General features: G+C 42.3%; 1 protein-coding gene across 1 annotated transcript in view; it reads left to right on the plus strand.

Moving 5' to 3' along the window:
• LOC145354559 (broad substrate specificity ATP-binding cassette transporter ABCG2-like) overlaps window positions 1–13876 on the plus strand; it is a 101001-nt gene that overhangs the window by 28902 nt on the left and 58223 nt on the right. The window contains exon 6 of the mRNA XM_080206023.1: window positions 3203–3360. Coding sequence (XP_080062149.1) covers window positions 3203–3360 — 158 coding nt within the window. The remainder of the gene's footprint in view (window positions 1–3202; window positions 3361–13876) is intronic.

The raw sequence follows: 13876 nt of genomic DNA on the forward strand, positions 1-13876 counted from the left end.
AGTATAATGTTAGCAAATGTGTGATTATCCACTTTGGCAGAAACAATAATAGGAGGGATTATTATTTAAAAGGTGAAAAGCTGCAGCATGCTACGGTGCAGAGGGACCTGGGGGTCCTTGTGCATGAGTTGCAAAAACCCAGTCTGCAGGTGCAGCAGGTGATCAAGAAGGCGAATGGAATGTTGGCCTTCATAGCGAGGGGGATAGAATATAAAAGCAGGGAGGTCTTGCTGCAACTGTACAGGGCACTGGTGAGGCCGCAGCTGGACTACTGTGTGCAGTTTTGGTCGCCGCACTTGCGCAAGGATATTTTGGCCTTGGAGGGAGCGCAGAGGAGGTTCACTGGGCTGATACTGGAGATGAGGGGGTTGGACTATGAAGAGAGACTAAATAGACTAGGTCTGTACTCGTTGGAGAGGGCGGGAAAGTGGAACTGAGCAGCGACAGATCAGCCATGATCTCATTGAATGGCGGGGCAGGCTCGAAGGGCTGGATGGCCTACTCCTGCTCCTATTTCTTATGTTCTTATGGAGTTTAGAAGGATGAGGGGGAATCTTATAGAGACGTATAAGATAATGAAGGGGATGGATAGGGTAGAGGTAGAGAGATTCTTCCCGCTTAGAAAGGACAGCAGGACTAGAGGGCACAGCCTCAAGATAAGGGGGGACACAGTTTAGATCAGAGTTGAGGAGGAACTTCTTCACTCAAAGGGTGGTGAATCTCTGGAATTCTCTGCCCGTTGAAGTGGTGAAGTCACGGGTAGATAGGTTTTTGATCGACAGGGGAATTAAAGGTTATGGGGAGAAAGCGGGAAAGTGGAACTGATCCACTTCAGATCAGCCATGATCTTACTGAATGGCGGGACAGGCTGGAGGGGCTAGATGGCCTACTCCTGCTCCTATTTCTTATGTTCTTATGTCCAATACTTTCCTCTATGTTCTCACTTCTAGCCACTAGTTGACCAATTCATGGAAAAATACTGCCTGTTCTCACACAATGTAGAGTCATGATCTCCATTTTATTTCCAATATTGTGGCAAATCTCTGCATTCATTCATTCCATGTTATAATGTCTGTCATTTCAACCTCTAAGTGACAAATTTTTATTTTCGCGACTTGTCCTTTATATACACATGTAGAAGCTCTTGCAAGTTTTTTAGGTTTCTCGTAATATTCTTTCATATCCTATTTTCTCCCTTTTATCAATTTTTTTTAGCCATCCTAATATTTAAAACTCCTCTATCCTCAGGTATATTACTTCCCTTTAGCAATTGTAAGCTTCATTTAACTAAAGCTATTGTTATGGGCAAGAGGGGTTTAATTTAAACAGCCCTGATTTCTGTTCTGTTGAGAAAGATTTGCTTCCCTCTTTAGAATCGGTGCTGTACTTCCAAACCCCTTGCTTCAGGTGTGATCCAATTTCTATTAGTACCCTACAGTAAACTTGAGATAGGATCAATTCAAAATGGTTAGGTTATTTACATACACTCAAATGTGGGAGGACAGTCACAATGTTGCCTGCTTTTCATTCATGCAGTAAAAGAGAGATAGAGAAAGAAATAAACGCAGAGCAAAAATAATTGAGAAAAGAACTAATGTTTCACATGAGGCCAGAGTTCCAAATCAAATTCCAGGGGTGTATTCCTTCACAGATATCAGCAGTCTGAAAACTGATAATTCAGTTTTATTGTAGAGTTGACTTCTATGATATGATAGGCATGCGGAGATGAATAAGCCTTGTGGGCAGTGGTACAGAGGCTCCAGTTGAAACAATGTAGATAGGGCTATGTACTTAAACCCCATAAAGTGCTCCTTTTCTGTGCTGCTATTTGGTAGATGGAAAAGTGGCAAACTGAGATTTGTAGATCCACAAGGCAATATGAATGGTTCCACCAGCTGGCGGGGGCAGTTGGTCATGTCACATGACTCCCACCTCTTCATTTTGGCTTTGAAGAGCGTGTAACCCTTTGTCTGGGTCCCTGAGATTGTTAATGGTCTAATCATTACACTTTATAAGGAAGTTGCAGGGCCTTTTGTGCTAGCAGATGAATTGATTCTTGGCCTGGCTTGTGAATTGTAAGTGACCTCTGTATAGTTCCCTTTGAATTTGGTCTCTGTAGCACCCACAGGAGGTTATTTGGTTCTCTTCAGAGATAACAAGGGCAAATTTCTTCTGTACTACAGTCACCAACAGTCATAGCTTCAGCCATTTTAAAAGGTAGCTGTTCGATTTTAAAATTTTGGAAATTAGCAATGAGGCGATATATGTTTATAAAAATATGTGTGAGGTCTTAGCTATCTGATCCTTAACATACAGCAAGTGATCCAGAAGGCAAATGGAATGTTAGCATTTATTGCAAGGGGAATTGAGAAAGAATCTATTGTCACAGCTGTATACTGCCTTCGTGAGACGACATCTGATGAGCCTTACAGTTTTGGTCTCCTTACTTAAGAAATTATATTACGTTAGAAACTGATCAGAGAAAGCTCACTCAACTAATTACTGGGTAGAGGAGTTTGTCTTATGTGGAAAGTTTCAGCAAGTTGGACCTGTACTCATTGGAATTTAGAAGAATAAGAGGTGATTAATTGAAACATCCTGAGGGAGCTTGACAAGGTGGATGCTGATAAACTAGGGGACACAGTTTAAAAATTAGAGGCTCCCCATTTAAGAGGAGAGATTAGGAGAATATATTTATCTCTGAGGGTCATTAATCTGTGGAAAGTCCGTTTCCAGAGAGCAGTATAGACTAGGTCTTTGAATATATTCAAGACTGAGTCAGGTAGATTTTTGGCTGCCAAGGGAATCGAGGGTTATGGGGAAAAGACAGGAAAGTGGACTTGAGACCACACTCAGATTTTCCATGATCTGAATAAATAGCATAGCAGACATGAAGAACCTGAATATCTTATTCCTGCTCCTTGTTCTAATGTTAACCTCTCCAGTTAGTCACAGATTTTAGCCAAATTAGCATTTGTAATGCAGAGTTTCACATGATGGGAATGCATAGTGGCAATTTCAGTATGGAGGTCACTTTATCCTACAAAAAAATCAAACTTGCCAAATTTACAAAGCTCAGAAACCAAAGCCATTTAAATTGTGATTTCTGCTTGAGCTATTTATTTGGTTAAATAAGCTAATAAGGCTGAAGATGATGACATTTGTTAAATTGAGATACATTTAAGCTGCCTGGTGTTTTCAGGTTGGTACAGATTTAATTCGAGGTGTGTCCGGTGGAGAACGGAAAAGAACAAATATTGGTATGGAGCTCATAACGGATCCTCCGGTTTTGTTTCTGGACGAACCCACAACAGGTTTGGATTCTAGCACTGCAAAATCTGTACTGACATTATTAAAAAGGTATGAATTTTATTAAGATGCTATAGTACACTCATTCCACCAATTAATGAAAGACTTTTAAAGCGCCAGAAATTATTGCCCAATGTTTGCAAACTTCCATTAAAGTATTTAATTAGATAGGAAAATTGCATGTTGGACGACATAGCACTGTTTGAAAGTTAGGAGCGCTGCCAACTGGGCGTGCTATCTCCTGCTCTCAGTTAGGTGTCAAGTGTTTCAATTAATTGATGTACCTTCTTGGGCCAATTAGAAATGATATGATCTTTACCATGTGTTGCTGAAACTGTTACTTTCCAAGTAACAGTTGAACCTGCAAATGACTCTGCTGATGTCACTCTAAGATGGACTCCCCTAACAGCTACAGTTTCTGCTGTCATGGTGATAAATGCATAATTGCATTTTCCATTCTTTTCACTGTGCTGTGGCAGCCCTGACAAAATGACATTTTCCCCCCAGCTGCAATGGTGAGCTTTTGTGCTGTATTGTACACTTCTCAGTGAATTAAATATGCATGCACAGGAAACACACCGAGCACTGGCGAGTGGTCTCAGATTCACCTGCCGCGCCATGAAATCAGCACTTCGTCTTCAGAAAGCCCACCTCTACTTTCTCAGAACTATTTTCTGAGACCAGGAAACATTTTTAAAGTGCACCCACAGGAGAATCGATCAAAGAAAGTCGTACAATGTTGGTCTGAGGAATTGGATGATCTCCTATGGAGCTGCTTGTCATCAGTGGACTGGTCAGTATTTAAAAACTCTGCGACCAGCCTGAACAAGTTCGCCACTCCAGTAACTGAACTCATTAGTAAGTGTGTAGAAGACTGTGTGCCAAAGAAGCAAATCCATGTGTTCCCCAACCAGAGATCATGGATGAACAGGGATATCCACTGCTTGCTGAAGTCCAAGTCTGAGGCGTCCAAGTCAGATGACACTGACTTATACAAGAAAGCCAGATACAATCTAAAGAGATCCATCGAGGATGCCAAAAGACAGTACCAGACCACGCTAGAGTCCCAGGCTAGCCACACGGACCCCCACTGACTATGGCAAGGTCTGCAAAACGTAACAGGCTACAAGATGAAGGCATATAAAATCGCTGGCTCCAACGCACCTCTCCCTGATGAGCTCAATGCATCCTACACCTGTTTTGAGCAAGAGATGAGTGAGAGCATGCCTTCCACCGTGGAAGCTCTGAATGAACGTGTATCTGGAGTCATCATTGCAGATGACACCGTGGAAGCCCTGAATGAACGTGTATCTGGAGTCACCATTGTAGATGTCAGAGCAGCTTTTTTGAAAGTCAACTCATGGAAAGCTACTGGTCCAGATAAGATACCCAGATGAGCACTCAGATCCTGCGTGGATCAGCTAGAGTATTCATCATTATGAAATACTTCGAAAGGCTAGTCATGGCACAAATGAATTCCAGCCTCCCGGACTACCTGGATCCACTACAGTTTGCCTACCGCCACATGTCCCTGGTCCTGCACTCGATCCTGGAACACCAAGATAACAAGGACACCTATGTCAGACTCTTATTTATTGACTACAGCTCAGCCTTCAACACCATTATTCCTATGAAACTCATCTCCAAATTCCATGGCCTGGGCCTCAGCACCTCCCTCTGCAACTGGATCCTGAACTTTCTGACTCAGACCACAATCATTAAGGATAGGCAACAACTCCTCCTCAATTATCCTCAATATCGGTGCTCCACAAGGCTGTGTTCCCAGCCCCCCACTATACTACTTATGCAACTGTGTGACCAAATTCCCTCCAATTCAATTTTCAGGTTTGAGTTTCATAGGAATAATAGTGTGGAAGGCTGAGCTGTAGTCAATAAATAAGAGTCTGACATCGGTGTCACAAGCGTAAAAGAGAACATGCCCTCTCTACATCAACAGGGACGAAGTAGAAAGGGTCAAGAGCTTCAATTTTTTAGGTGTGCAGATTACCAACAACCTGTCCTGGTCCCCATGCTGACACTGTAGTTCTGAGAAAGTAGAGGTGGGCTTTCTGAAGACGAAGGAAATAAGGCATGTCAGCTATGACTCTCACCAACTTTTACAGATGCACCATAGAAAGCATTCTTTCTGGTTGTATTGCAGCTTGGTATGTCTCCTGCGCTTCCCAAGACCGCAAGCAACTGCAAAAGGTCGTGAATGTAGCCCAATCCATAACAGAATCCAGTCTCCCATCCATTGACTCTGACTCTGTCTACACTTCCTGCTGCCTCAGCAAAGCAGCCAGCATAATTAAGGACCCTGCGCACCCCAGACATTCTCTCTTCCACCTTCTTCCTTCGGAAAATACATACAAAAGCCAGGTCAAATGCCAACTGACTCAGGAACAGCTTCTTCCCTACTGCTGTCAGACTTACCTTGCATTAAGTTGATCTTTCTCTGCACCCTAGCTGTGATTGTAACACTACATTCTTCCTTCTCTCATTTCCTTCTCTATGAATGGTATGCTTTGTCTGTATCGAGAGCAAGAACAAAACTTCTCACTGTAACTCCCTGGCCCACAGTCCAAAGGTGTGCAGGTTAGGTTGATTCACCATGCTAAAATTGCCCCTTAGTGTCCTGAGATGCATAGGTTAGAGGGATTAGTGGGTAAATATATAGGGATATGGGGGTAGGGCCTGGGTGGGATTGTGGTCGATGCAGACTCGATGGGCCAGATGGCCTCTTTCTGCACTGTAGGGTTTCTATGATTTCTGTGACTTTTATGACCATAATAAATCAAATCAAACCAAAGCGTACGCCTATATCACTCTATGCAGCACAAGACAACTGGACAGCAACGAGGTGGCTCCAGAAACTAAGAGGATTGCTGCCCCAAGATTCAGCAATGCCACCCTCAACCACATTCTCATTTGAGGCTTTCCACAATGTCCTTTATCCTCATTCTAGCCACAGGTCCACCAACCCAACCACTTTGGACAAAGATAAGGAAACTAAAGCCTTGACAAGAGAAGTAGAGAACATGATATTTCAAAAAGAGAGCACATGAGGCATGTGAGTTTAATTTTTGAATTTTTTGGGTAAGAACCAAGCCTAATACAATAAATTGACAGGAGAAATTAAGAAGAAATATAAGACTGATCAGGAGAAAAGATAAGGATAGAATCTCATAAAAGGGAATCCAAAATTCTTCAACCAGAATATAAATAGTGTATAAGTAGTGTCATGGTCCCCACGAAACCGACAAACCCAAAGGACCTAATTTACCGAATAAACCTATTGGGGAAAAAAAAATGGATAAGATGCATTTTTATAACTTATTTCCAACAAACAAACCAAAATCAACATAATTTAAACAAGCAATTTATGGTCAATCTAAATTATATCATATATATTAACCAACAGATACAACAAAGATAGATCTCATTGTAAGGCACTAATTTCAGCCAGAGTCATTCAAAGCTCCGAACTTCGTCAGGTTGAATTCCACCTCCTTTGAGGATTTGACTATCAGTTCTCATCAACAGCAGTTCCAAATAAACCCAAGCTCTAGGGCTACAGTCTTTACCATAATGAAAAATATGGCACAAATTCATCATCTTTATCTGGACCTCAGTAACAACCCTGTGCACAATATGGCAAAGTCTGGGCAGACAGTTCTGTTAAGTTACAGACACAGTGGCAGCAAACTTATATTTGTCCAGTGCCAGTTCCTGGATCCAGATTTTGTTAGCTTTAGCTTGCTGGCACTACACCATTAATATCTGAGCTCAGATAGCTCTATGACTTGAGCGGCACAGTAGCACAGTGGTTAGCACTGCTGCTTCACAGCTCTAGGATCCTGGGTTTGATTCCTGGCTTGGGTCACTGCCTGTGTGGAGTTTGCACATTCTCCTTGTGTCTGTGTGGGTTTCTTCCAGGTGCTCGGGTTTCTCCCACAGTCCAAAGATGTGCAGGTTAGGTTGATTCGCCATGCTAAAATTGCCCCTTAGTGTCCTGAGATGCATAGGTTAGAGGGATTAGTGGGTAAATATATAGGGATATGGGGGTAGGGCCTGGGTGGGATTTTGGTCGGTGCAGACTCAATGAGCCAGATGGTCTCTTTTTGCACTCTAGGGGTTTCTATGATTCCTATGACTTCTTAATCTGGTTTCAACCTGCTTAAGTTTCCCCAGCTACCTGAATTCTTTGGTTCAGTTTCACATAACCATAAAAAAGTTACAGCAAAGAAAGTGGCCATTCAGTCCATTATGTCTGCAACGGCCAATCAAGAGAGAAAAAAGGTAAATAGCCGCTCCTTTTAATCCCACTTTCTAACACCTGGTCTGGCCTTGAGCACTTAAGGCACAGATCCTTTTAAATGAGCTGAGTGTTACTGCCTCAGCCATCGATTTCAAGATTCCAGATTCACCCACTCTGGGTGAAAAGCTTTTCTTCATTTTTTTCTAGTCCTTCCACCAGTCAACCTGTTTCCCTATCTAGACCCCTTATAATTTTATACGCTTCACTAAGGTGACCCCTCAGCCTCCTTTATTTAAGGAAAACACCCCTAACTTATCCAATCTTCCTTCAATTGCAATTTTCAAGCCATTCTCGTAAATCTCCTTTGTACTCCCTGCAGAGCAATTATTTCCTTCTTGTAATGTTGTGAGCAGAATTGCACACAAAATTCATGCTGTGTCCTAATCAATGTTTTGTACGGTTCCAGCATTACATCCCTGCTTTTGTATTCAATACTTGGTCCAATAAAGGCAAAATATTTCATATGTTTCTTCACCTTAGATTAGGACTTTACTCCTTGGAGCTTAGAATGAGGGGAGATTTGATAGAGGCGTATAAAATTATGATGGGTATAGATAGAGTGAATGCAAGCAGGCTTTTTCCATTGAGGCTAGGGGAGAAAAAAACTAGAGAGCATGGGTTAAGGGCGAAGGGGGAAAAGTTTAAAGGGAATATTAGGTGAGGGGGGATGTCTTCACACAGAGAGTGGTGTGAGTGTGGAATGAGCTGCCAGATGAAGTGGTGAAAGTGGGCTCACTTTTAACATTTAAGAAAAACTTGGACAGGTACATGGATGAGAGGGGTATGGAGGGATATGGTCCAGGTGCAGGTCAGTGGCACGAGGCAGAAAAATGATTTGGCACAGCCAAGAAGGGCCAAAAGGCCTGTTTTGTTCTATAGTTCTACCTTATCCAGTTGTTTAGTAACCTGTGGATATGCAGCCCAAGACTTCTCATTTCCTCTACACCTCTGATTATTCTCCTGTTCATGGTATATTCCCTGTCTTTGTTTTCTCTGCCCAAATGCAGTGCCTCAACTTTTCGATTGAATTCCATTTGCCATCTTCTCGCCTACTCAACCAAAACATTGAGATCATTCTGGATACAACAGCAATCCTCTTCACTATCAACTACATGAACAATTTTCATGTCAACTGCAAATTTCCCAATAATGCGTCCCAAAGCCCAAATCATTAATTGTTTCAACAAACAGAAAGGACCCCAACATGACCCTGTGGAATGCCACTGGAAATTGCTTTCCATTCAGAAAAACATCCATCGCTCATTACTCTTTGTTTCCTGTAACTGAACCAATTTTGGTCAAACTGACTTCTCTCTCTCTCTCTCTCATATCCCACAAGCTTTCAATTTTTTCACCAATCTGTCATGTGGGACCTTGTCAAATCCCTTATTGAAATCCACGTAGGCAACATCCACTGCACTGCTCTTGTCAATCTTGCTTGTTACTTCCTCAAATGATTCTATTACTAAGATACATTACTCCCCTAGAAAACCTAGAAATTGGTCTATGCCTTTCTAAGTGACAGTTTATCCTATCTCAGAATTTTTGCGATAAGTTTCCAGCACCAAAGTCAGACTGACTGGCCTATCCCTCTCACTAATTTTAAGTAACGGTATGATGTTTACAGATCTCCAATTCTCTGGTACCTCACCTGTATCTAATTAAGACTGGAAAATTGATCCATAGAGGATCTACAATTTCTTTTTTGGGCTTCCTTTACAGCCTGAGATACAAACCATTTGGCCCTGGTGATGTATCCATCTTCAAGGACGTCAGTCCCTTCAGTAATTCCTCTCTCACTGTGCTTATTGCATCAAAGATCTCACTGTCTTCTAACCAGAAAGTCTGATTATCCCTTTGTTTGGTGAAGACAGGGACAAAGTATTCATTGAGAACCTTGCCCAGATTCTTTTTTACACATTTCCTCTTCTAACTCCCTTCCATTATTTGGAGATTTATAGTCCACTCCTAGTGGTGTGGCTCTCCCCTTTTTATTACTGAACTCAACCCACATGGTGTCATTTGATCCCTCATTGATCCAACTTTTCCCCGAACTGGTCCCCATACCTCAAGAATCTGATACTTTCCCCCCAACACCAGCTTTCCAGCCACAATACTCAATTCTCCTATTTCTATGATCAAGCATGTGGGATTGGGAGTAATCCTGAGGTTGTTGCTTTGAAGGTCTTGCTTTTCAATCTCACTTCCTAGTCATTGGTACAATGCAGACCATGATCTGTGGCTGTTCACTCTTCCTCAGAAGAATGTTCTTCAGCTGCTATTAAGATCCTTGAGCCTGGCACCAGGGAGGTGTGATGGAAGTGTGAAATAGTGTGTTTATGTTTCAGGAGAATGTTTTAAAGTTCAGCTTTTTCCTACAAGTAGTTAGTATGTTTGAAAGGAATACAGCTCAGATGCTGGGAGAACAATTACTCAATTCAGCCTTTCAAATGGTTATGTTGAGTAGAGTTAATGGATTTTTGTTTACTTAAGTTCCCCTGGGACTTCCAATTAGAGTGTTTAACAGATTCATGTGATATTGGGTTTATGTGTACTGCTGGATCTGTAGCAAAAAGAGAAACAGGCTTTTGTAGAAAGGAATTGACTGTTCTGGTAGAAGTTAGGAGAGTTTTGCAGGCTTCTGAAATCTCTATATCTCTGAAAACCCCAAGGCTGCCTACAGTCAACAAATATATTTATGATAGCTAACTATATTTAAAGTGGGTTTTAAGTCTGTAAGAAGAATGTTGCTTTTTTGGGACTGAAATAGTGAAAGAAATTAAAGTTGTTTCTTTTCATGTTTAAAAATTACTTAATTGTTAAAAATTAAGCTGTTTCGTTTTGTTAGAGTTAAACTGTATAAAGCTTGTTTTGATAAAAGATCTCTAATTTGTCAGTGGAGTTACTCCTCAGTTAAAGCACACTTTCCTCACAATTGTACCAGAATAGAAAAATTATTGAAGTCTAGTCTGGCTTCACAATATACCTTGGGGTTCTCGTGTGGGACCTAACAGAGGCAACATACCATTCTGGAGTCATGTCTATTGCCACGGTGGTGTATGTTTTTCTAATAAATGAATCTCCAAACACTATTACTCTATCCCTCTTATTTCTCCCTGTACAGTTGAGTTGCCTATAATGGCTCTGACTGCACTCCTCTGAGGAACCATAGCTCTCACCATCGTCCAAAACTAGAAAACCCATTCATGAGCAGGATCTTAGACTCCTGCACTACGTGCCTGGTTCTCTTGGACTGCCTGGCATTTTCCCATTTTCTTTCTGCCTTCATGTGCCTAGTCTGTGATGTGACCACTTACCTGAACATACTACCCACTTACTCTTAGTTTCATGGATGCACCACAGTGACTCCAGCTGCCGTTTCCACTCCAAAACCCAGAGCTCCAGTTTCTGCAGCTACTGAGACTTCCTTTATGTGGTTGTCTGTCACTAGCAGCACCCATGGTTTCCCACATTCTACAGGACATGCATTCCACACCACCTTGGCTATCCTTCCATGTATTAACTTTTCTTTGCTTATACTAACTTTATTTTAGTTTACTTATATATTAACTTTACTTAGCTTTAACTGAAGATGCAACTTTATTGCATCTTTCGAGATGCAATAAAGCTGATTAAAGCAACTCTTCCCCTCCCTGCCCCACTGCATCAAATTCCCACATGAACTTAATTTGTGACTCATTCAATCTCCACTCAGGCTTAGTTTCCTTTTCCCTTGTGTGCCTCTTTCCCTAGAAACCTAAAGGTTCAGATTCCTTTTTCAGTTCATATCTGACCCAAAGTACAAGCTTTGAAATTATGGATTCCATCACAACAGTCAGAGACAGGGTGTTCATTATTAGAGGCAAAGAGTCAGACAGATGTTTCAATGCATCGGACAGGACTAGAGTAGTGAAGGAATTTTTTGTGTTGGTGTTCAGTAATAAAGGGGATAGAACATAGAACACTACAGGACAAACAGGCCCTTCGGCTCACAAGTTGCGCCGATCGCATCCATACCTACGAAGCCATAGAACTATCTGTAACTGTCAATCCCATTAAATCCCATATACTCATCCAGAAGTCTTTTAAAAGACCCCAGTGAGTTCGCCTCTACCACCACCAGTGGCAGCCGGTTCCACTCACTCACCACCCTCTGAGTGAAAAACTTACCTCTAACATCTCCTCTGTACTTGCTTCCCAGGACCTTAAACCTGTGTCCTCTCGTAGCGACCATTTTAGCCCTGGGAAATAGCCTCTGAGAATCCACCCTATCTATTCCTCTCAACATTTTATAAACCTTTATCAGGTCGCCTCTCAATCTTCATCTCTCCAGGGAGAAGAGACCAAGCTCCCTCAACCCTATCTTCATAAGGCATGCCTCCCAATCCGGGCAACATCCTTGTGAATCTCCTCTGCACTCTCTCAATAGCTTCCACATCTTTCCTGTAGTGAACTGTGTACAGTACTCCAAGTGGGGTCTGACAAGGGTCTCTTATAAAGTTGCAGCATTACCTCCTGACTCTTAAACTCAATCCTTGATTAATGAAGGCCAGTACACCATACGCCTTCTTGACCACATCCTCCACCTGCAAGGCCGATTTGAGCGTCCTATGGACCCAGACCCCAAGATCCTTCTGCTCCTCAACACTGCTAAGACTCCTACCCTTGATATTGTACTCCTTCATCCCGTTGGTCCTGCCAAAATGGACCACTACACATTTATCTGCGTTGAAGTCCATCTGCCATTTCTCCGCCCAGTCTTGCATCCTATCTATGTCACGCTGCATCTTCTGACATCCCTCCAGACTATCCACAACATCACCAACGTTCGTATCGTCGATGAACTTACTAACCCATCCCTCCACTTCCTCATCCAAGTCACTTATGAAAATGACAAACAGCAAGGGTCCTAGAACAGATCCCTGGTGCACTCCACTGGTGACCGACCTCCATGCAGAAAAAGACCCATCCACAACTACTCTCTGCCTTCTGCAGGCAAGCCAGTTCTGGATCCACAAGGCAACAGCCCCTTGGATCCCATGCCCTCTCACCTTCTCAAGAAGTCTTGCATGGAGGACCTTATCAAATGCCTTGCTGAAGTCCATGTAAACCACATCCGCTGCTCATCCTTCGTCAATGTGCTCAGTCACATTTTCAAAGAACTCAATTAGGCTCGTAAGGCACGATCTGCCCTTGACAAAGCCGTGCTGACTATTTCTGATCATTCTAAACTTCTCTAAATGTTCATAAATCTTGTCCCTCAGAATCCTCTCCATCAACTTACCAACCACTGAGGTCAGACTCACGGGTTGTAATTTCCCGGGCTATCCCTGTTCCCTTTCTTGAAAATAGGAACCACATCCGCAATCCTCCGGAACCTCTCCCATCTCCATCGACGATGCAAAGATCATTGCCCGGGGCTCTGCAATCACTTCCCTCACCTCCCACAATAACCTGAGGTACATCTTATCCAGTCCCGGAGACTTATCTATCTTGATAGAATTTTAAAGTTCCAACACATCCTTTGGATACTGACAAGCTTTCTGTAGAACTGGAAATATGGCAGTAAAGGGGTGAAAATTGTTAACCGGGATTAATTGGAACGTCTGGCTGTGCTTAGAGCAGATAGGTCAACTGCTCTAGTTGGCTTACCTATCAGTTTGCAAAAAGAAGTGGTGGGGAGGAGGAGTTAGTAGAAGGGCTTTTCGTAATGTTCTAACTCTTCCTACAATTGGGGGAGTTGCCAGATGTTGAACAGTGGCAAATATGACACCCCTTTTCAACATAGGGTGCAAGGATATTCCCAGTAACCACAAAGTGGTGGTTCGTGTTTGGAAACATTAATTGGGAATTAAATTAACTTGGAGAAGTTTGACTTATTTAAGGAGACCCAACATGGAATTATAAAAGCAAGATTTTGTGTGACTAAAGTGATTGAATTTTTGATGAAGTAACATAGAAGGTTGATGAAGAAATTAAATGAATGTTGTTGTGGTAATTCATCCAGATGCCAGTTTTGTGTCACCAAATATCCTTTATGGTACCAAAGAAATGGGCCGCATCTGTGACTTATAGCAAGACAGTCTACACTTCTGGACCTACAACACTGGTTTGGGTTAAGCAGCAGGTTTATAAGCCCCCAATGTCCGCTTCTCACTTATTTGATCAGTAAGGAAGCTGGTATTCTACAAAGCCCACAGGGAGATCTATCAATGATCCCTTGTGACCTTCATGTCCATCATAATATCT

This window comes from Carcharhinus amblyrhynchos, chromosome 17, assembly GCF_965287045.1.
Source record: "Carcharhinus amblyrhynchos chromosome 17, sCarAmb.v2.hapA, whole genome shotgun sequence".
NCBI classification, from domain to species: domain Eukaryota; kingdom Metazoa; phylum Chordata; class Chondrichthyes; order Carcharhiniformes; family Carcharhinidae; genus Carcharhinus; species Carcharhinus amblyrhynchos.